Raw genomic sequence first — 23724 nt, 5'->3', positions numbered from 1 at the left:
TGTGTCGTCGATGCCGGCGTCTTCCTTCGATCCAGCCTCTCTGTTACTGGTCCCTGCTCCAGCCTCCGATCGGTCATCTCCCCTCGCGGACTCCACCTCTCTGCTGCCGCCTCCTTTAGCCACCCAGCCCCTGGTTATCTCGTTTTCTGCTCCCCTGACTTTGACTACTGCTTCCCTTTCCTCGGGGGTTTCTGCACATTCTCACATTCCCTTACCCTCTGCCCCGGTGCCCCCTCCCCTGCATCCCGCGGATTCACCTAAACCAGTGCCCATCATTGCCGCCGAAAGTAGTGTATCCCCCACTGCCCTCAAAGCAGATACAAAGTCCACACTGGCCACTCTCCCAGCTAGTGCACAGGAGCCATTTCTGTCCCTCTCTGTGGCTGACCCACCACCAGTTAGTGTAACCATAGGCTCCACTGCAGAGTCTGACATCACAGTGGAAGGAGACCACCTCCGACCATTGCACCACGAGGTGGTATCAACGTGTTTGAGACTCCGACGTCAGCTGCCACCTCCCCCTCGGTCTCCATTCTACTTGGTAAGTGAAACCTGCCTCATTGTAGTGGATGGGGGCATCATACTGGTTGGGGGACATGTAATTACTGGCTGTGATCACTGGGCAGGAGCCGCTAGAGGAACGGCGTCGAAAACAGAAATTGGAGCGACTGGAAAGGATCTTTCATCTGAATGAGAGGAGAAGCAGCTTGGCTCCAGTCTATGGGACAGAGGTTCTCCGATTCTGCACCGTGCAGCCCACCGCCCAGCAGACTGATGCTTTAGGTAGATGCAGCTTCAGTGCACAGCAGCGCTTGGAGCAGCTGGCGGCCATCATCGAGAGGTGGGTTACACGGTGCGTGACGGGGGCTTGTGAACAGCCCCGCTCTCTGCCTCATCTGCATCTGTTTGCTTTCCTAGGTTTATATTTGCTATGCCTCCTGTGGAGGCCCCACAGATCACTCTCCACACCTCTCACCCTCCACCCTCTTTGGTCCTGGAAGAGTCCGTCTTCAAAGATAGACTGTCCTGGGAGCTGACCCCACACACCCGCTGCCTTCATCGCATCATCTCCAATATGAGGACCCAGTTTCCTGATCTTCGCCTCATACAATATGACTGTGGTGAGTGATTGTAACCTAGGGGATCAGGGTGCTGTTGGGGGAAACCAGACCCCCACGGGACAGACCTTGCTCTTTTCATCCACGCCTTCTAAGGGCCGTGGCTTTTATTTTTCTGCTGACATGGCAGTATAACACAAGTACCTTTTGCTAACCTTTCAACAAAATGTCAATAGTATGGGTGAGTATAAGGAAACTTTATAATATACGTTATCTTATCAGAAGTATGCTTCACCTCCCACACTTGCCTTGAGGAACCAAAACGGACTGTCCACACACTGAAGAATCCCTTTACATGCTTCCAAAACAAGTCTATATGGAGGGGGTTCAGGGAGACGCACATGCTGCCCATAGAAGTCTATGGAGAGGAGAGACGCACATGCTGCCCATAGAAGTCTATGGAGAGGAGAGACGCACATGCTGCCCATAGAAGTCTATGGAGAGGAGAGACGCACATGCTGCCCATAGAAGTCTATGGAGAGGAGAGACGCACATGCTGCCCATAGAAGTCTATGGAGAGGAGAGACGCACATGCTGCCCATAGAAGTCTATGGAGAGGAGAGACGCACATGCTGCCCATAGAAGTCTATGGAGAGGAGAGACGCACATGCTGCCCATAGAAGTCTAGGGTTAGGCAGGCGGCTGAGGCTTAAGAGGCCCTTGGCTTGCGCAGTCTCCTCATGCGGGGAGTTGTTTCTTTCACCATTAGTAGAGCACTGCACAGATGCCGTGGTCACTAAGGGGTTAAAGTCTTAGCTGTGTAATACAGCCGGTAGCGGCTTTATAGGCCCGACATTCACCTTGCGAGTGCCACTGGTGGTGGAAAGGATTTAGTTGGGTTTACAAATGTTTTTTGTTGTCAGACGATCCCTTGTGCAGTTCTCTGCTTTAAAGGGGAGGTACAGCCAGAAAGTGACCTGTTTAACACCAAGATTTTTACATTACCTTGTCATCTTAGTTTTCAAGCCGACACTTGTCATCAGTCATTTCAATATAATCACTGGCAGGATTATAAGAGGTAACCCCTCCATTACAAAGTTTATAATTGAGGATCCACCAGTAACACTAGGGAATAAGGACTTGTCACCTTTTCCCTGCACATGTCACAGAGCATGCCCACAGCCTTCTTACATAGAAGTAAGGTGATGGTCACAGGCCACCTCCTCCCCCTCCCTGCACATGTCACAGAGCATGCCCACAGCCTTCTTACATAGAAGTAAGGTGATGGTCACAGGCCACCTCCTCCCCCTCCCTGCACATGTCACAGAGCATGCCCACAGCCTTCTTACATAGAAGTAAGGTGATGGTCACAGGCCACCTCCTCCCCCTCCCTGCACATGTCACAGAGCATGCCCACAGCCTTCTTACATAGAAGTAAGGTGATGTCACAGGGCACCTCCTCCCCCTCCCTGCCCATGTCACAGAGCATGCCCACAGCCTTCTTACATAGAAGTAAGGTGATGTCACAGGGCACCTCCTCCCCCTCCCTGCCCATGTCACAGAGCATGCCCACAGCCTTCTTACATAGAAGTAAGGTGATGTCACAGGCCACCTCCTCCCCCTCCCTGCACATGTCACAGAGCATGCCCACAGCCTTCTTACATAGAAGTAAGGTGATGTCACAGGCCACCTCCTCCCCCTCCCTGCACATGTCACAGAGCATGCTCACAGCCTTCTTACATAGAAGTAAGGTGATGTCACAGGCCACCTCCTCCCCCTCCCTGCACATGTCACAGAGCATGCCCACAGCCTTCTTACATAGAAGTAAGGTGATGTCACAGGCCACCTCCTCCCCCTCCCTGCCCATGTCACAGAGCATGCCCACAGCATTCTTACATAGAAGTAAGGTGATGTCACAGGCCACCTCCTCCCCCTCCCTGCCCATGTCACAGAGCATGCCCACAGCCTTCTTACATAGAAGTAAGGTGATGGTCACAGGCCACCTCCTCCCCCTCCCTGCACATGTCACAGAGCATGCCCACAGCCTTCTTACATAGAAGTAAGGTGATGGTCACAGGCCACCTCCTCCCCCTCCCTGCACATGTCACAGAGCATGCCCACAGCCTTCTTACATAGAAGTAAGGTGATGGTCACAGGCCACCTCCTCCCCCTCCCTGCCCATGTCACAGAGCATGCCCACAGCCTTCTTACATAGAAGTAAGGTGATGGTCACAGGCCACCTCCTCCCCCTCCCTGCCCATGTCACAGAGCATGCCCACAGCCTTCTTACATAGAAGTAAGGTGATGTCACAGGCCACCTCCTCCCCCTCCCTGCACATGTCACAGAGCATGCCCACAGCCTTCTTACATAGAAGTAAGGTGATGTCACAGGCCACCTCCTCCCCCTCCCTGCACATGTCACAGAGCATGCCCGCAGCCTTCTTACATAGAAGTAAGGTGATGGTCACAGGCCTCCTCCTCCCCCTCCCTGCCCATGTCACAGAGCATGCCCACAGCATTCTTACATAGAAGTAAGGTGATGGTCACAGGCCACCTCCTCCCCCTCCCTGCACATGTCACAGAGCATGCCCGCAGCCTTCTTACATAGAAGTAAGGTGATGGTCACAGGCCTCCTCCTCCCCCTCCCTGCCCATGTCACAGAGCATGCCCACAGCATTCTTACATAGAAGTAAGGTGATGGTCACAGGCCACCTCCTCCCCCTCCCTGCTCATGTCACAGAGCATGCCCGCAGCCTTCTTACATAGAAGTAAGGTGATGGTCACAGGCCTCCTCCTCCCCCTCCCTGCCCATGTCACAGAGCATGCCCACAGCCTTCTTACATAGAAGTAAGGTGATGGTCCCGGGCCACCCCCTCCCCCCCCCTGCTCATGTCACAGAGCATGCCCGCAGCCTTCTTACATAGAAGTAAGGTGATGGTCACAGGCCACCTCCTCCCCCTCCCTGCCCATGTCACAGAGCATGCCCACAGCCTTCTTACATAGAAGTAAGGTGATGGTCACAGGCCACCTCCTCCCCCTCCCTGCACATGTCACAGAGCATGCCCACAGCCTTCTTACATAGAAGTAAGGTGATGTCACAGGCCACCTCCTCCCCCTCCCTGCCCATGTCACAGAGCATGCCCACAGCATTCTTACATAGAAGTAAGGTGATGGTCACAGGCCACCTCCTCCCCCTCCCTGCCCATGTCACAGAGCATGCCCACAGCCTTCTTACATAGAAGTAAGGTGATGGTCACAGGCCACCTCCTCCCCCTCCCTGCACATGTCACAGAGCATGCCCACAGCCTTCTTACATAGAAGTAAATAAGGTGATGGTCACAGGCCTCCTCCTCCCCCTCCCTGCACATGTCACAGAGCATGCCCACAGCCTTCTTACATAGAAGTAAGGTGATGTCACAGGCCACCTCCTCCCCCTCCCTGCCCATGTCACAGAGCATGCCCACAGCCTTCTTACATAGAAGTAAGGTGATGGTCACAGGCCACCTCCTCCCCCTCCCTGCCCATGTCACAGAGCATGCCCACAGCCTTCTTACATAGAAGTAAGGTGATGTCACAGGCCACCTCCTCCCCCTCCCTGCCCATGTCACAGAGCATGCCCACAGCCTTCTTACATAGAAGTAAGGTGATGGTCACAGGCCACCTCCTCCCCCTCCCTGCACATGTCACAGAGCATGCCCACAGCCTTCTTACATAGAAGTAAGGTGATGGTCACAGGCCACCTCCTCCCCCTCCCTGCACATGTCACAGAGCATGCCCACAGCCTTCTTACATAGAAGTAAGGTGATGGTCACAGGCCTCCTCCTCCCCCTCCCTGCACATGTCACAGAGCATGCCCGCAGCCTTCTTACATAGAAGTAAGGTGATGGTCACAGGCCACCTCCTCCCCCTCCCTGCCCATGTCACAGAGCATGCCCACAGCCTTCTTACATAGAAGTAAGGTGATGGTCACAGGCCTCCTCCTCCCCCTCCCTGCCCATGTCACAGAGCATGCCCGCAGCCTTCTTACATAGAAGTAAGGTGATGGTCACAGGCCACCCCCTCCCCCCCCCTGCCCATGTCACAGAGCATGCCCGCAGCCTTCTTACATAGAAGTAAGGTGATGGTCACAGGCCACCTCCTCCCCCTCCCTGCCCATGTCACAGAGCATGCCCGCAGCCTTCTTACATAGAAGTAAGGTGATGGTCACAGGCCTCCTCCTCCCCCTCCCTGCACATGTCACAGAGCATGCCCGCAGCCTTCTTACATAGAAGTAAGGTGATGGTCACAGGCCTCCTCCTCCCCCTCCCTGCCCATGTCACAGAGCATGCCCACAGCATTCTTACATAGAAGTAAGGTGATGTCACAGGCCACCTCCTCCCCCTCCCTGCACATGTCACAGAGCATGCCCACAGCCTTCTTACATAGAAGTAAGGTGATGGTCACAGGCCACCTCCTCCCCCTCCCTGCACATGTCACAGAGCATGCTCACAGCCTTCCTACATAGAAGTAAGGTGATGGTCACAGGCCACCTCCTCCCCCTCCCTGCACATGTCACAGAGCATGCTCACAGCCTTCCTACATAGAAGTAAGGTGATGGTCACAGGCCACCTCCAAGAGGTGGGAGCCTCAGGCATATAGGGTTGAGCTGTGAGACTGCAGAAGGATCCTCACATGAGTATCATTCTCTGCAGGAAAGCTACAAACCATGGACCGTCTGCTGCGTCAGCTGAAATCCGGCGGCCACCGTGTTCTCTTATTCACGCAGATGACACGAATGTTAGATGTCCTGGAGCAGTTCCTGAATTATCACGGACATATTTATCTGCGCCTTGATGGCTCAACACGTGTGGAGCAGAGACAGGTAACGTGGCCATAACTGTAGTGTGAAGCTAGACGCTGTGGAGTAGTGTGCCGCCATTGTAACGCCATTCCTCTTCTCACTTCCAGGTGCTGATGGAACGGTTTAACATGGACAAGCGCATTTTCTGCTTCATTCTCTCTACCCGCAGTGGAGGGGTAGGAGTGAACCTGACGGGGGCCGACACTGTTATCTTCTATGACAGTGACTGGAATCCCACAATGGATGCACAAGCGCAGGACCGCTGTCACCGCATTGGGCAGACACGGGATGTGCACATATACAGGTGCGTCATGCAACCCTCTCCCTCAGTCCTGTCACTGTCTGTATGCTGCTTCTGCATCTGCTGTCTCATCTTCTCGCAGGCTGGTCAGTGAGCGAACGGTTGAAGAAAACATTCTGAAGAAAGCCCAGCAAAAGCGCTTGTTGGGGGACATGGCCATCGAGGGGGGGAACTTCACGACTGCTTACTTCAAACAGGTAGCGCACACTCCCTGCTCCTCTCGATGGGGGATTAGTGGCTGCCCTCCATGGACATCCTCACTCTGCTCCTCTTATAGTTTTGTACTTGGCCATTGAGAGAACCTGTTGCCGCTCGTGTGGCTTCCTTCTGTGTACTTGTAGTTAGCCTGTGCATATACCTATGATATAGTGGGATTGGGATCAGCAGAACACCTTCACTGCCTTGTCTGTGGCTTGGACAGGCTGGATTACCGTCTTTCTTCCTTTCTAGCAATCAATCAGGGAGCTGTTTGACATGGAGGATACATCTCGGAAAGAAGCTGAAGTGCGCAATGCATCCCCAGACCATAGTACAGAAGATGGGGCAACATCTCGGCAAGCGCATATACTGGAACAGGTACTGCCACAGTGCTGCTCCTTCTCCATCCTGTATCTTGTCTGTGGGTTGAGGTTGTAGACTGTCGCTCTTCATTTGCTGTGTTATGCGGGGGGGGGGGGGGGGCTTGGGGCAGCCTCAACATCCTTATGGCCTTCATGCCCATAGCAGCTAATTGGGCACAGCCTTTATTGTTCTAGAGTAAGCCGAACCCTGACCTACAGTTGATTAAAAGTGCCCCAGTGCCCAGTTAAATGGGTGTGACCACCAGTCAGTTCACTTCTGTGGGACTGGCATGAGCGCTGCACTTGGCTTTGAATTTTGGCTGGTGTTCACTCACTCAATGCCCTTTGTGTTTATGCCTTCTGCAGGCGCTGTGTGGTGCCGAGGACGAAGAGGACACTCTGGCTGCCTCTCTGGTTCGTGCGGAGCAGGTTGCAGATCTTGCAGAGTTTAATGAAAACGTTCCTTTGGATCCAGAAGAAGAAGAACAGAGCCGTGCTGAGCAGGAAATATCCGCTCTAGTGGAACAGGTAAGAGGACAAATGACAGCATGGGGATACCGAGTGTCAGAGGTTGTGAGCATTAACATTTGAATGTCCCCCGACAGCTGACGCCAATTGAGAGGTATGCCATGTACTATCTGGAGGCTTCATTAGAAGAAATCAGTAAAGAGGAGCTGAAACAGGCAGAGGTAGGTGACTGTGTGGCTCGTCTCCATCTCACTGGCCAGACTTCTCCTGCTCTCCCTAATATTCTGATGGTTTCCTCTTTCTCCTCAGGAGCAGGTAGAAGCTGCCCGTAAAGACCTTTTTCTTGCTAAAGATGAGGTAGGACTGATGACAGAAGAAAAATGGGATGAAGAAACCAGGAGAAATCGGAAATTGAAGACTCCAGTGCCAAGCAGAACCACGGAACGTGTTGGGGTCCGCATGAGTGAAAGGCTAAGAGGAAGCAAGCCAGCAGAAAGTGTGGACCAGACAGAGAGCCCAGCCATTCCAGACATTGCACCTCCATCCCTGGAAAAGGAGGTTATGCATAGTAGTCTATCCCCCACACAGAGCAATCAAGCCACTCCAGAACCAGATGCTGCCTGTCCAAGCCCAGAGACCACAGTCATCCAGACACCTACCATGGACCCACTATCCACTACGTTGCTTCCTAGTGGTTTGTCTGAGGAGGACACCATTCCTGAAAATAAACCTGAGAAGGAAGATACTGAGGTCCTTGTGACAGAAAATGTAGCAGATACAGCCGTGAGGTCCGTGCCGGGCAGCCCCGTGAGGTCCGTGCCGGGCAGCCCCGTGAGGTCCGTGCCGGGCAGCCCCGTGAGGTCCGTGCCGGGCAGCCCCGTGAGGTCCGTGCCGGGCAGCCCCGTGAGGTCCGTGCCGGGCAGCCCCGTGAGGTCCGTGCCGGGCAGCCCCGTGAGGTCCGTGCCGGGCAGCCCCGTGAGGTCCGTGCCGGGCAGCCCCGTGAGGTCCGTGCCGGGCAGCCCCCTGAGGTCCGTGCCGGGCAGCCCCCTGAGGTCCGTGCCGGGCAGCCCCCTGAGGTCCGTGCCGGGCAGCCCCCTGAGGTCCGTGCCGGGCAGCCCCGCGCCACCTCGTAGGAAAGTCTATGCAGATTGTGAGATTACACTTGCTGGGGCTACGGAGGCCTCACCCACCGCAAAAGTGTTGAGACGGCTGCCAGGACGTCTCGTTACTGTGGTACAAGAACGGCTTCCCACACCTCGCCGCCAAAGCAAAGGACGGGTGCATCAGTCAGGCACTGAAAATGACTGTCAGAGTCCTGATATACCTGGTCCTCATAGCCCTTTCCATGATCGCTTATCTGAAGAGACTTCTGAGACAGGGAGCCCTCCACCAAAGCGAAAAAGAGGGAGACCCCGAAAAGCAGGAGCAGACATATCACCAGTCAGTGTCCCTATTGATGTGCCCCCTGTGGACTCCACTCTCCACATTTCTACGGACCTTGGCACTGCTTCTCAAGGGGGTACAATGGATTTGGTAACTAGGTCTGTGGTAGTCCAGACACCCGGCAGTCCAAATAGTTCCTTTAAGGTAAATTCTGACAGTGAAAGTGGATCCCCTATTGAGAAAAGAAAGAGAGGACGACCCCCTAAAAGGCGCGAAGGGTCTCCTATTGTTGCCACCCCTTTGTCACCCAAAAGACTAGAATCGCCTCCCGTTGTTGCTTCATTGACATGCCCCAAAGCACACGAAGAGCCCTCATTTGTTGCTTCGCTGTTATCCTCTAATAAATGTGAAGAACAGTTTGATGTTACTCCACCTAAATCTTATCGCAGAGACTCTGCATCTGACATTCAGGAGTTGGACACAAAACAAGCGAATCGCACTTCGTTATCTGCCCTCAGAAAACCTGACCACAAACAGAATGAATTGTCATTTACTGGTCCCACTTCTGATTCCATCATTCCCATTGTATCTTCCAACATTCCCATGGTGCCCGCTGATGGCACAAGCAGCAGTGGTGTTGAGGAGCCTGTGTCCCCACCAAAGCGTAAACGTGGCCGCCCACCCAAGTCTCGCCCTGTGTTTAATGTCCACTCCAGTCCTATGTTACTTGACGTGTTAGACAGTTCTCCAGAAAGATCTCCCAGTCCCCAAGTCACAAGGACTTCTCTACAGAGGAAATGCAAACCACTTATTGCAGAAACCCTGGAAATGAAGGAGCAGAACTCCTCCTCCCTTGGAGACACCAATGACTCCTCTGATGAGGAGGTCACTGTTAGGTTGCCGCTGACGCGTAGTGCCAGGACTAGACTACCGACCACAAGCCAGATGCCTACTGCAGTTTTACAGACTTCTGCCGTATCTTCCAAATCCCCCCGTGGACGGTCTCCCCGCCCTGCTCCTTTCCAGGAAAACCCCCCCACTAAAAAACGGAAGCCTCCTAGTGTGAGTTCTCCCAGCCCATCGTCGTCCTCTCCACATGGCAGCTCCAGTGAGAGCAAGAAGCGCCCTTGTCCCCCTGCAGAACGTGTTCTGCGTAGCTCCCTTACTGCCAACCCTGCCAGTAATACTCGCTCATCACGTTCCCCTCTCCTTAATTCCCCCAATAGCCACAGAGGCAGAAAGGCCAAAACGTGAGGCAATGCACTTGGGAGTGACAGTGCGTTTCTTTTGGTGAGAAGCCTCCGTGGCAAATAATTTGGGCAACAGGAGATGGGGCCCCAGTGATTGACCCCCACACACCCAGTTTGAGTGGTGGCTGTGTAACTGCAGCCCTGATGCTGAGAATCACAATCTATGCAAGAGGACGGGACTTCATTTCATTGCAGTGGATCAGGCACTTTGTTCGCCCCCCCGTGCTCTGGTTTGTCAGGCCCTGTAGTATTAGGTGTCACGGCAGCTCGGTGTTGAAGCTCTGGACTTGTTTCTACAGAAGTTTCTGTATTTCTTTCATGAAAATAAAGTGTTGAGTAAAGTGCGTTGTGCGTGCCGAGGCTCCTCTGTTGGGGTGATTTGATGGCGTCCGTATCTTGCTAAGGGGAAAAGATCAGTCTGATCGCTAGATCTGGCAGTGCACATGGTCTGTTGTGTCACTGGAATAAAGTTGATAGTGTCGCCTTCCTAACGGCCTTTGTCGAGTGCTGATTGGGTGCCACATGGTGGGGGTGCAGTATTTAGGAGAAGCTGTGCTGTCATTGCTTCCTGAGACTCGTCAGACTATAGGGCGGCAGGGGGTGCAGCACATGGGGTTTTCCAGGGTTACTGGAGCTGGGCTCCCTCTACAGTGACTGTAACCCAGCAAAACCACTGCACCTCGAATGGAGCTGTGAGGAATCTGGTAAGAGGGCGTATGGGGTGTCAGACCCTTATTGATTAAATGTGATAATAATAACCTATAGGTCCGAATTATCCAGAGCTTGAAAAACTCCTGTAAAATGTGTGGTACAGTTGGAGCAGCATTTGGTGGAACATTCTTAGCAGGAGATGCAGCAGTAATCTTCATGATAGATTCCCATCATAATATTCGGCATCTTTGCGTGTCGCTCTGCATTGTCTTAGTCCTGATGTTGCCCGTCCTCTTCGTCTCATGCAGAATTCATTGTCACCGTTCTGCAGTCCTCTAGTAGCTTTAATTCTGTAATCCACGTCACTTTACGTAACTTAGTTGTAGCTTTTTCAATTGAATAAAACATCTGCCACAAAGCAGAGCATGTTCTGCTGCTCTACCAGTAGAGGGTAGCAGCGAGTAGTGCGCTTCTGCAGCCTGAGAACTAAATGGCAGATGTCACCAGTCCCTCAAAAAATCTATTCTTCTCTCTAGTGTCTGTAATAAGTGTTTTTCAGTAAAGCTAGAGACTACAGAGTATATTAATGCAGTTCTCGAAAGTACTACAGAATCTGATCTATTGACACATCACTTATCACCTTCATCCTATCAGTGTCTGACCTATAGACACATCACTCATCAGCTTCATCCTATCAGTATCTGACCTATAGACACATCACTCATCAGCTTCATCCTATCAGTATCTGACCTATAGACACATCACTCATCAGCTTCATCCTATCAGTATCTGACCTATAGACACATTACTTATCAGCTTCATCCTATCAGTATCTGACCTATAGACACATCACTCATCAGCTTCATCCTATCAGTGTCTGACCTATAGACACATCACTCATCAGCTTCATCCTATCAGTATCTGACCTATAGATACATCACTTATCAGCTTCATCCTATCAGTGTCTGACCTATAGACAAATCACTTATCAGCTTCATCCTATCAGTATCTGACCTATAGACACATCACTTATCAGCTTAATCCTATCAGTGTCTGACCTATAGACACATCACTCATCAGCTTCATCCTATCAGTATCTGACCTATAGACAAATCACTTATCAGCTTCATCCTATCAGTATCTGACCTATAGACACATCACTCATCAGCTTCATCCTATCAGTGTCTGACCTATAGACACATCACTTATCAGCTTCATCCTATCAGTATCTGACCTATAGACAAATCACTTATCAGCTTCATCCTATCAGTATCTGACCTATAGACACATCACTTATCAGCTTAATCCTATCAGTGTCTGACCTATAGACACATCACTCATCAGCTTCATCCTATCAGTATCTGACCTATAGACACATCACTCATCAGCTTCATCCTATCAGTATCTGACCTATAGACACATCACTCATCAGCTTCATCCTATCAGTATCTGACCTATAGACACATCACTCATCAGCTTCATCCTATCAGTATCTGACCTATAGACACATCACTTATCAGCTTCATCCTATCAGTATCTGACCTATAGACACATCCCTTATCAGCTTCATCCTATCAGTATCTGACCTATAGACACATCCCTTATCAGCTTCATCCTATCAGTATCTGACCTATAGACACATCACTTATCAGCTTCATCCTATCAGTATCTGACCTATAGACACATCACTTATCAGCTTCATCCTATCAGTATCTGACCTATAGACATCACTTATCAGCTTCATCCTCAGTGTCTGACCTATAGACACATCACTCAGCTCCATCCTATCAGTATCTGACCTATAGACACATCACTTATCAGCTTCATCCTATCAGTATCTGACCTATAGACACATCACTCATCAGCTTCATCCTATCAGTATCTGACCTATAGACACATCACTCATCAGCTTCATCCTATCAGTATCTGACCTATAGACACATCACTCATCAGCTTCATCCTATCACGTTCTAACCTATAGACACATCACTCATCAGCTTCATCCTATCAGTATCTGACCTATAGACACATCACTCATCAGCTTCATCCTATCAGTATCTGACCTATAGACACATCACTCATCAGCTTCATCCTATCAGTGTCTGACCTATAGACACATCACTCATCAGCTTCATCCTATCAGTATCTGACCTATAGACACATCACTCATCAGCTTCATCCTATCAGTGTCTGACCTATAGACACATCACTTATCAGCTTCATCCTATCAGTATCTGACCTATAGACACATCACTCTTTAGCTTCATCCTATCAGTGTCTGACCTATAGACACATCACTCATCAGTTTCATCCTATCAGTGTCTGACCTATAGACACATCACTTATCAGCTTCATCCTATCAGTATCTGACCTATAGACACATCACTCATCAGCTTCATCCTATCAGTGTCTGACCTATAGACACATCACTCATCAGCTTCCTCCTATCAGTATCTGACCTATAGACACATCACTCATCAGCTTCATCCTATCAGTATCTGACCTATAGACACATCACTTATCAGCTTCATCCTATCAGTATCTGACCTATAGACACATCACTTATCAGCTTCATCCTATCAGTATCTGACCTATAGACACATCACTCATCAGCTTCATCCTATCAGTATCTGACCTATAGACACATCACTCTTTAGCTTCATCCTATCAGTATCTGACCTATAGACATCACTTATCAGCTTCATCCTATCAGTATCTGACCTATAGACATCACTTATCAGCTTCATCCTATCAGTATCTGACCTATAGACATCACTTATCAGCTTCATCCTATCAGTATCTGACCTATAGACATATCACTCATCAGCTTCATCCTATCAGTATCTGACCTATAGACATATCACTTATCAGCTTCATCCTATCAGTATCTGACCTATAGACATATCACTTATCAGCTTCATCCTATCAGTATCTGACCTATAGACACATCACTCATCAGCTTCATCCTATCAGTATCTGACCTATAGACACATCACTTATCAGCTTCATCCTATCAGTATCTGACCTATAGACATCAGCTTCATCCTATCAGTATCTGACCTATAGACACATCACTTATCAGCTTCATCCTATCAGTATCTGACCTATAGACACATCACTTATCAGCTTCATCCTATCAGTATCTGACCTATAGACACATCACTCTTTAGCTTCATCCTATCAGTATCTGACCTATAGACACATCACTCATCAGCTTCATCCTATCAGTATCTGACCTATAGACACATCACTCATCAGCTTCATCCTATCAGTATCTGACCTATAGACACATCACTCATCAGCTTCATCCTATCAGTATCTGACCTATAGACACATCACTCATCAGCTTCATCCTATCAGTATCTGACCTATAGACACATCACTCATCAGCTTCATCCTATCAGTATCTGACCTATAGACACATCACTCTTTAGCTTCATCCTATCAGTATCTGACCTATAGACATATCACTTATCAGCTTCATCCTATCAGTATCTGACCTATAGACACATCACTTATCAGCTTCATCCTATCAGTATCTGACCTATAGACACATCACTCTTTAGCTTCATCCTATCAGTGTCTGACCTATAGACACATCACTCATCAGCTTCATCCTATCAGTATCTGACCTATAGACACATCACTTATCAGCTTCATCCTATCAGTATCTGACCTATAGACACATCACTCTTTAGCTTCATCCTATCAGTGTCTGACCTATAGACACATCACTCATCAGCTTCATCCTATCAGTGTCTGACCTATAGACACATCACTCATCAGCTTCATCCTATCAGTATCTGACCTATAGACACATCACTTATCAGCTTCATCCTATCAGTATCTGACCTATAGTGTCATATATCTTCTATATAAAAAGAATCTTCATATAAAAAAAAATTATATGATCCTTCAGGCGGACATAAACACGCCTGTAAGTTCTTTTTATCGAGTATCTTAATTTGCTTTGTGCAAGCAGTGAAACAAAGGGACAATTGTATATGCAAAATATATATCGTTTATTATAAAACAAAGAATATAAAATTAATACAATTGCAAAACAGATGATGAAGTTACAAAATAATATCCGAACACACCACACGGTGGTGCTAACACACCCCTATCTCACCAGCACAGTATAACTTAGTGATTTATGACAACCAGTGTCATACCTTTTAACAAACAGACTCAATCAGACTATGAAAAATAACTTTCCAAGGGTTAAGTCCTCTTTTCAAATAATGTCAGATCTTCCATTAACAATATGCATCTTTGCTAAGAGAATAATCAGCATTATGGAGGCGCCTAACACTATATATTCCCACAGTATGGGGACTCTTGGCTATATACCGAGAGAAATATCTTAATATCATGAGTAGTAAACACAATATACGTTTTGAGTTTTTATTTTGGTCTTGATTGGATGGATAGATCTATGGATCTCTCCCCTTGCTGCTCCGCACACGAGTAATTATTCCCCCCTTATCAGGAATCATCCCCTTTAGATTAGGGGGGATTTCCAATCAGGTAAGGTGGGTGTATTCTCATACTAATAATACAACGTCATATTAACCCCTGATATGTTATGGAACAAATTATAAAATATAATATTGTCCATCTGCCTCCAGATGGCACTGTGGCACTGCAGATGAACATTACAACCTTAAACATTAAAATTAAATATCTAATAATACGTTCACATGACCTTAACCTTTTTAATATACATCATTGAGGCAGGTCTTTTCCTGACACTTTTAATTACCTATATCCTGGACTTGTTGGAGTCACTGTCTTCTCCTATCTTTTTGAAATATATGTTAACTTGATAAAAATGTTATATAACGGCCTTGATACTCTGCATTGGAACTTGTATATTTTACTTATCTACATCCATGAATAACTATTGTTTTGGAAATAACTTTTAACTCTTCTCAGAAATCCAATTAATAGAAACTTCTGTATTTCCTACAGGATACATTCTAAATGGTACATACATGTTATTCCCTTACGTCCTACCAGCAGCACAAATGGGGTTAACCACCCCCCGTGGACTGGTAGGACCGGCGGAATGTTTAATGAGCCCAAGCATAATAACTCAATTTAAACAATTTAGTATCCCCTTAAAAGGAGGGAGTCAACCCCCAGCCCACTGTTTTTTTCTGTCCTCCCGGACAGATGGACTAGTCGGTAGATCCCCCCCCCCCCCTTTCTCTGTGAAAGTGCGGGGATCCTTATTTTTTTGGGTAACGCGGTTGCCCCCCTTTTGCTTATGTACCTCTTTAGTGGCCGACTGCTTATCTGCTGCCAGGCCCCGCGCTGTTGCGCCTGGCTTAGGTAGGTTGGCGGCGTCCTCGTTCCAGTTTTTTGGTCCCTGGGCGCCGCCATCTTCCGGAAGTGACGCAGGATTTCTCCATCGCGTCACTTCTGGGTATTTCGTTTCAACGCAATTTTTTTTTTGCGTTTACTCACGCAAATTTTATTCATTTTATTCGCATGTTTTCCTCCTGTTGGAGGATTTTTCAGTGACCTCTGCTTTTTAGTGATTTTAGTTAAATCTATAGATTTTTCCTCTGGGGGAGGGGGTTGGCTGATCCCTCTCTTTCCCCTATTAAAGGAAGCCGTGTGCACCAGTTCGGTCTCTGGCTGCACATGCTTTTCAAGCAACCAGAGTCCTGAGCTTGGCGGTGTTCCACTTGTGGTGTTTTTTCCTCCGGTCCTTTTTTCATACCTGCCTCCGGTCTTTTTTTTTTTTTCTACCTTTCTTTTCAGATAGGCAATTTACAAATGTCGTATTTGCCCTTTTTTCCCCGCAGCGATGTCGTCTCCGCGGGATTTGGAAGGCAGGAAAGTGACTTCCAAGAGGAAACATCTAGCCTGCTACGATTGTAGCGCTCTGCTGGAGCACAGCTGTCCGTACTCCAGATGTGACAGCTGTTGTTCAAGGGTTCAGCCCTCTAGTGAACCTACGATGCAGGAGATGTATCAGTGGGTGAAGACCTATGTGGATGGCTCTATTAAGGGAGTCATAGGCCTGCTGGATGAGAGGCTTCCTATGCCTGCCCAGGCCCCTTTGGAGACCTCTGTCCCGGGGAGAGACCTTCTGTGGTCTCCTTAGGTTCCTCCTCGGATGAGGAGGAGCTGACTTCGTGCATGATCCCCTTGACAGGAGAGCAGAGTGCACCCTAAGACTGGGTTATACGGCAGCTGCGGCTTCCGCTTCCACAGCCATAGCGGCTTCTGAGGTCTACTTTCTTCCAGTCTCGCCTGAATCAAATTCAAGTCAACGTGGACCAGAGGGTTTCCTGGGACGACATACTGGCTGCTTTCAAGACTATCAACCTGGCTACAGACTTTTTGTGCGATACCGCACAGCAACAGTTGAAGCTAGCGGCCAAATCCATGGCCCTGGTGTCGGCGACCCGTAGGCCTTTATGGCTTAAGCCTTGGGTCGCTGACAATTCCTCGAAATATAGTTTGTGGCCTCCCATTTGAGCCCAACCGTCTGTTCGGTTCGGAGCTGGATAAAATCATGGAGGGCCTTTCAGACAAGAAGGGGAAGAGACTTCCCCAGCAGTCCTTTCGAGGGCGGGCCAGACAAGACCGCGGAGGTAGGTCTGGCCTGCAAGCAAGGTCTCGAAGGGACTGGAGAGAGCAGCTAAGGGGTTCGAGGTGCTCTCGTGGAGGAGCCAAAGATGGAAAATCCACCTCCTGACTACGGGCCTCTTCGAGGCTCTTGGATAAGTCCTGTTACTCCTGCCGTGCTTCCAGAAACCTTTCCCATTCCTCTGCCTCATTTACCTGTCGGTCGTCTCTCCCACTTTAGGGAAGAGTGGATCCGAGAGATCTCGAATCCCTGGGTTCTAAATATCATTTCCGAGGGATATCTAATCAACCTCTCCTCTATTCCTCAAGACAGGTTTGTCAAGACCAACCTTCTACAAGCTACCAGGCAGGCGATCCTGGAGTCCTACATTCAGGACTACATCTCCAAGGGGGTTCTGGCAGGAGAACGGGGCCTAGGGATCTATTCACCAGTTTTTCTGGTTCCCAAAGCTTCAGGAGATCTCCGGATGATTATCGATCTGAGGTATTTCAATCGGTTCATAAGGAAGGTGAAGTTTCGTATGGAAACTGTCAGGTCAGTAGTTCACGTCCTCAATTTTGGGGACGTGATGGCAACCCTGGACCTCAAGGATGCATATCCCAATCCATGCTGCTTTCAGGAAATATCTCAGGATTGTGGTCCAAGTTTCCAAGGTCGTCAGGCATCTTTAGTTTGTTGCCCTTCCCTTTGGCATTTCTTCTGCCCCTCACACTTTTACCAAGGTGGTGGTTTCTGTGGTGGCGCCTTTGAGACTTCAAGGACTGACCATCATTCCTTATATGGATGACTGGCTTTTGAAAGCCTCTTCTCTAACGGTCCTATCTCAACATCTTCAAGTAGCAATCTCCTTTCTGTTCCGCCTAGGTTGGATCGTCCACTGGCAGAAGTCGAACGTGAGCCCGTCGACTTCAGTAAGATATGTAGGCTTCATAATCGACTCCGCTGGGATGTCTCTCCAGTTGACCCCAGAAAGAAGATCCCGGATTCAGAACACTGCAGAATTCCTTTTTGTTCCCCGGTGAGTCCCAGTCTGGACTCTCATGAAGATGTTGGGGCTCATATCAGTGTCTGCGGAAGCAGTCCCTTGGGCTTTATGGCACCTCCGTCCTCTACAGTCGGAGGTCCTCTAGAAATGGGATGGCAGCCCTGCCGGGCTAAGCTCCCTGTGCTCCCTGTCTTGGCGAACTCTGTATTCCCTCAGATGGTGGTGCCATCTTTTAGACGGGAAGTTTATGACCCAGCCAACCTGGATTATATTAACAGATATGTCCCAAGTAGGCTGGGGCGCTCACCTAGACGACACTCCAGTTCACGGAACCTGGTCTCCTCAGGAGCTACTCCTCTCATCCAATCTCCGCGAGATTCGAGCAATCCGGCTAGCCCTCCTTCACTTCGCCTCTCATGTCCGGGGCAAAATGGTGAAAGTCCAGTCAGACAATATGACTGCGGTACTGTACATCAAAAAGCAGGGAGGCACAAGATCACTTCCCCTCCTATCAGAGATCGGGGTGATTCTGGATTGGGCAGAGTCGAACCTTTCCCACTTATCTGCAATCCACATTCGAGGCTCCCTCAATATGATAGCGGATCGGCTGAGCCGCGGTCTTCCAACAGTGGAGTGGTCTTTACATCCGGAGATATTCAAGCAGATAGTTCTTAAGTGGAGGATGCCAGAGGTGGATCTCATGGCAACAGGGTTCAACGCCAAGGTGAAGAGATTTTGCTCCCTTTATAGGGAGGACAACCCCCTGGCGATAGACGCTCTGTCAATATCCTAGAGGTTCAGGCTGGCTTACATCTTCCCTCAGTTTTCCATAATTCCGATGATATTGATGAAAATCCGTCTGGATCAGGCCTCTGTGATAGCCATCATACCGTTTTGGCCGAAAAGATCCTGGTTTACCCAGCTCACTCAGATGAGTCGAGGACAATATTGGAGGCTCCCCCCCCCCCGCAGCAGACCTTGGTGTCGTGGGACACTCACCTCTGCACAGATTCAACCTGACAGCCTGGAGGTTCATCAATCCCTTCCCGGAGTAGAAGGGCTTTCAGAGTCTGTCCTGAGAACGCTGTCTCATTCTAGAGCGGACTCTACCAAGAGAGCCTACTCTCGTATTATGAGGATATTTTCATCCTGGTGTACCTCAAAGGAGGTTGCGTCTGCAGATCCCCCCCTCTCTGCTATCCTTCAGTTCCTGCAAGACTGCCTTGATAAGGGCCTTGCCCCTTTTACTTTGAGGGTTCAAATTTCAGCCATCTCAGCTTGCCTCAACAGGCCTTTTTCCCAGGACCCACTCATCAAACAGTTACTTAAAGGAGCTGAAAGATTAAAGCCTACAGTACTGAGACCCATTCCTCAATGGGATTTATCAGTTCTCAGGGGGTTAGCATCTCCCCCTTTGAACCGTTGGAGTTGGATTTCAAGTTTGTCACTTGGAAGCTTGTGTTTCTCCTTGCAGTGACTTCGGCCAAGAGAGTCTCTGATCTTCAAGCTCTCTCAGCACATGAGCCCTATACGATCTTTTTACATGACCGGGTCCTTCTTAGATTCCTCCCGTATTTTAGGCCTAAAGTTCCTTTCTTCCAGAACATCAACCAGGTGATATCCCTCCTGGTTCAGTCAACATTTTCCACCTCCTCCGAGGAACCTATTAGACATCCGCTGGACGTCTTGAGATGTCTCCGGATCTATATGGATAGATCAATGGAGTTCAGAAAAAATAAAAATCTTCTAATCCTGTTTGCCGGTAAGTTTAAAGGCTGTAAGGCATCCAAACCTTCCATCAGTCGGTGGATTAAGGAGGCTATTAGGGAAGCCTTTGTTTCCCAATCTCTGGATCCTCCAGAGTTTGTAAAGGCCCACTCTACTAGAGCTATGGCTGCTACTTTTGCTAAGAGGAGTCTTCTGCCTCTTGACATGATTTGTAAAGCTGCCTCCTGGAGCTCTGATTCGACATTCATCTCACATTATAGACTAGATGCCAGACTAGCTGAGTTTTCGGCCTTTGGGAAGACTATTCTTAGTTCTGCCAGGCAGGAAGGCCCTCCCTAGGGGTTTCTTCTTGCTATCTCCCCATCTGTGCTGCTGGTAGGACGTAAGGGAATCGTTAATTTCTAACGATAATTTGTTTTCCCTTAGTTCTAACAGCAGCACACAAATATCCCACCCTAGTAAGTCTAGTTTTTTTCTTGCTATAAACACAGTGGGCTGGGGGTTGACTCCCTCCTTTTAAGGGGATACTTAATTGTTTAAATTGAGTTATGCTTGGGCTCATTAAACATTCCGCCGGTCCTACCAGTCCACAGGGGGTGGTTAACCCCATCTGTGCTGCTGTTAGGACTAAGGGAAAACAAATTATCGTTAGAAATTAACGATTATATACAGTTGCAAGAAAAAGTATGTGAACCCTTTGGGATGACATGGATTTCTGCACAAATTGGTCATAAAATGTGATGTGATCTGATCTTCATCTAAGTCACAACAATAGACAATCACAGTCTGCTTAAACTAATAACACACAGAATTAAATGTTACCATGTTTTCATTAAACACACCATGTAAACATTCACAGTGCAGGTGGAAAAAGTATGTGAACTCCTAGACTAATGACATCTCCAAGAGCTAATTGGAGTGAGGTGTCAGCCAACTGGAGTCCAATCAATTAGATGAGATTGGAGGTGTTGGTTACAGCTGCCCCGCCCTATAAAAAACACACCAGTTCTGGCTTTGCTTTTCACAAAAAGCATTGCCTGATGTGAATGATGCCTTGCACAAAAGAGCTCTCAGAAGACCTACGATTAAGAATTGTTGACTTGCATAAAGCTGGAAAGGGTTATAAAAGTATCTCCAAAAGCCTTGCTGTTTATCAGTCCACGGTAAGACAAATTATAAATGGAGAAAGTTCAGCACTGCTGCTACTCTCCCTAGGAGTGGCCGTCCTGTAAAGATGACTGCAAGAGCACAGCGCAGACTGCTCAATGAGGTGAGGAAGAATCCTAGAGTGTCAGCTAAAGACTTACAAAAGTCTTTGGCATATGCTAACATCCCTGTTAGCCAGGGCCGGACTGGCATACCGGGAAAATTCCTGGTAGGCCGGTAGCCCTGACTGCCGTTGCGGCCGCCGGCCGGTGACAACTGAGACTGAGAGGCTCCTTGGCCGCCTTCCGCTTGTGCAGGTCTGCCGCAGACCTGCACGGGTGGGCGGCCGCCGGCCTGATCATCAGTGATATATCAATTCACAGAGACTCACTAGTCTGATCTAGCAGAGGCAGGCAGGCTGAGGAGGTCGGACTCGGGGCAGGCGCAGCACAGGTCAGGACAGGACCGCAGTGCGCCGCACAGTGTGTGATGTATGACGTGACGTCACCCGTCATCAGCGCTCCCTGCTGGTTTCTGCGGCCTGCGTGACGTGAGTGAGTCACTGGCTGGCATGATAATACGGTTACGTTACCTACAGTATATCAGTTAGTTATGTTATCCGTCTCAGACACAATACATAATAATACCGTAGTTAGTATTATCTTTAGTTCAGGCGGCGCCGGGGCTTCATCTGGGGCCTGGGGAGGTGCTTCACAGTACTTCAGCACAATATACTCCCTCACTCCATCAGGCCTGGCGCAAGCAGGTCAGACACAGACAGTCACTAACGTCATCAGGTCAGAGAGAGACTGTCACTAGTCTGAGACTGACTGCTGTCTGTTAGTGGAAGTGCCCAGTACTCACTGCCAACTTGCCAAGTAAAGTGCCAGTGCCATAATCCATTGGGCCTTGGCCACATTGCCCAGGCAGCCATCCGTGTGGACGGGAGGTGTGTGGTGCTGGTGCAGGCTGCACCCCAAGAAAGCACCAGAGAGAGGCAGTTCAGGCAGGCCTCAGCTCAGGGCCAGCCACAGCCAGGCTGGGAAGCCACTGCCACCTGCCAGTAAAGTAGTGTGGAGCCGGAGGTCTGGAGGAGGAATCCGAGAAAAAAACAAAAACTCATAAGGTAAGTGGCCGTGGGGGAATGATATTGATAGTACGACCCTAATTAAAGGGGTACTGTGATTCTTTTATATGTGCAGCCCATAATTAATAAAAAAAAAAAGGGGTTATCAAGTTTTAAAAACGTACGTATTCCCATTCCACAGGATAGAGGATAATAAGTATTTGATCATAGGGGGAGGACATCCAGAATGGGGCCCAGCTCACCCTGCCCCTATCTTCCAAGTTGTATTTGTCTTGGCAGTGACGGTCGCTAAGCAAATCGCCGGCTATAGCTGAACAGCGCTGAGTGGTCCACCACTGTCTGCCAAGACAAATACGGCCCCATTCTGGAGATCGCTGGGGGAGTCCCTCCAATCTTGAGGATAGGGGATACATTCAAAGTCATACAAGTCTGTCATACTCCATTTATTAAAATTTCCCTCCTCTTGTCCCACCATATAGTACAGTCTCTCCCTCTGTGCCCCCATATAGTACAGGCCCCCCTCTATGCCACCAAATAGTAAAGACCCCCCCCCCCCCTCTATTCTGCGATGCTGTGGGGCTCTTTTTCCAGAGCTGGTTTTTCTCCCCAGTCCGGCCCTGCTGTTAGCGAATCTACGATACCTAAAACACTAAACAAGAATGGATTTCATGGGAGGATACCACAGAGGAAGCCACTACTGTCCAAAAAAAATCATTGCTGCATGTTTACTGTTTGCACAAGAGCACCGGGATGTTCCACAGCAGTACTGGCAAAATATTCTGTAGACAGATGAAACCAAAGTTGAGTTGTTTGGACGAAACACATAACACTGTGTGGAGAAAGAGGCACAGCACACCAACATCAAAACCTCATCCCAACTGTGAAGTATGGTGGTGGGGGCACCATAAATGAATTCCGAAGTTTATCAAGACATTTTGCAGGAGAACTTAAGGCCATCTGTCCACCAGCTGAAGCTCAACAGAAGATGGGTGTTGCAACAGGACAACGACCCAAAGCATAGAAGTAAATCAACAACAGAATGGCTTAAACAGAAGAAAATATGCCTTCTGGAGTGGCCCAGTCAGAGTCCTGACCTCAACCCGATTGAGATGCTGTGGCATGACCTCAAGAAAGCGATTCACACCAGACATCACAAGAATGTTCTGTAAAGAGGAATGGTCAAGAATTACTCCTGACCGTTGTGCATGTCTGATCTGCAACTACAGGAAACGTTTGGTTGAAGTTATTGCTGCCAAAGGAGGTTCAACCAGTTATTAAATCGAAGGGTTCATATACTTTTTCTACCTACACTGTGAATGTTTACATGGTGTGTTCAATAAAAACATTTAATTATTTGTGTGTTCTTAGTTTAAGCAGACTGTGATGGTCTATTGTTGTGACTTAGATGAAGATCAGATCACATTTTATGACCAATTTGTGCAGAAATCCATATCATTCCAAAGGGTTCACATACTTTTTCTTGCAACTGTATATATAAATCGATACATAGTTACACATAGACAACACATTATATGAATTATTGGTTAAAATATGTTGTAAACTAAATATACCATACAGAAATATATATAATATAATTATGCCTCAAGGATGTGAATTCTTATCACGTCATGGCTTATCCATGAAACAACCTTGTTCCCTT

The 23724-nt window shown here is 48.7% G+C and overlaps 2 protein-coding genes across 2 annotated transcripts in view; one reads left to right on the top strand and one right to left on the bottom strand.

Moving 5' to 3' along the window:
- LOC121008991 (Snf2 related CREBBP activator protein) overlaps nt 1-10204 on the top strand; it is a 58012-nt gene extending 47808 nt beyond the window's left edge. The window contains 10 exon segments of the mRNA XM_040441851.1: nt 10-541; nt 627-841; nt 919-1121; nt 5750-5919; nt 6006-6202; nt 6282-6396; nt 6650-6775; nt 7126-7287; nt 7365-7448; nt 7537-10204. Coding sequence (XP_040297785.1) covers nt 10-541; nt 627-841; nt 919-1121; nt 5750-5919; nt 6006-6202; nt 6282-6396; nt 6650-6775; nt 7126-7287; nt 7365-7448; nt 7537-9864 — 4132 coding nt within the window. The 3' untranslated portion in view covers nt 9865-10204.
- The window catches only part of LOC121008516 (TBC1 domain family member 10B-like), a 959042-nt gene that overhangs the window by 512685 nt on the left and 422633 nt on the right, over nt 1-23724 (bottom strand). The gene's annotated exons all lie outside the window — the stretch shown is intronic.

The sequence above is a fragment of the Bufo bufo genome, chromosome 7, assembly GCF_905171765.1.
Source record: "Bufo bufo chromosome 7, aBufBuf1.1, whole genome shotgun sequence".
NCBI classification, from domain to species: Eukaryota; Metazoa; Chordata; class Amphibia; order Anura; family Bufonidae; genus Bufo; species Bufo bufo.
The sequence above is the reverse complement of the archived record's forward strand: the minus strand, read 5'-3'. Positions and strand labels throughout refer to the sequence as shown.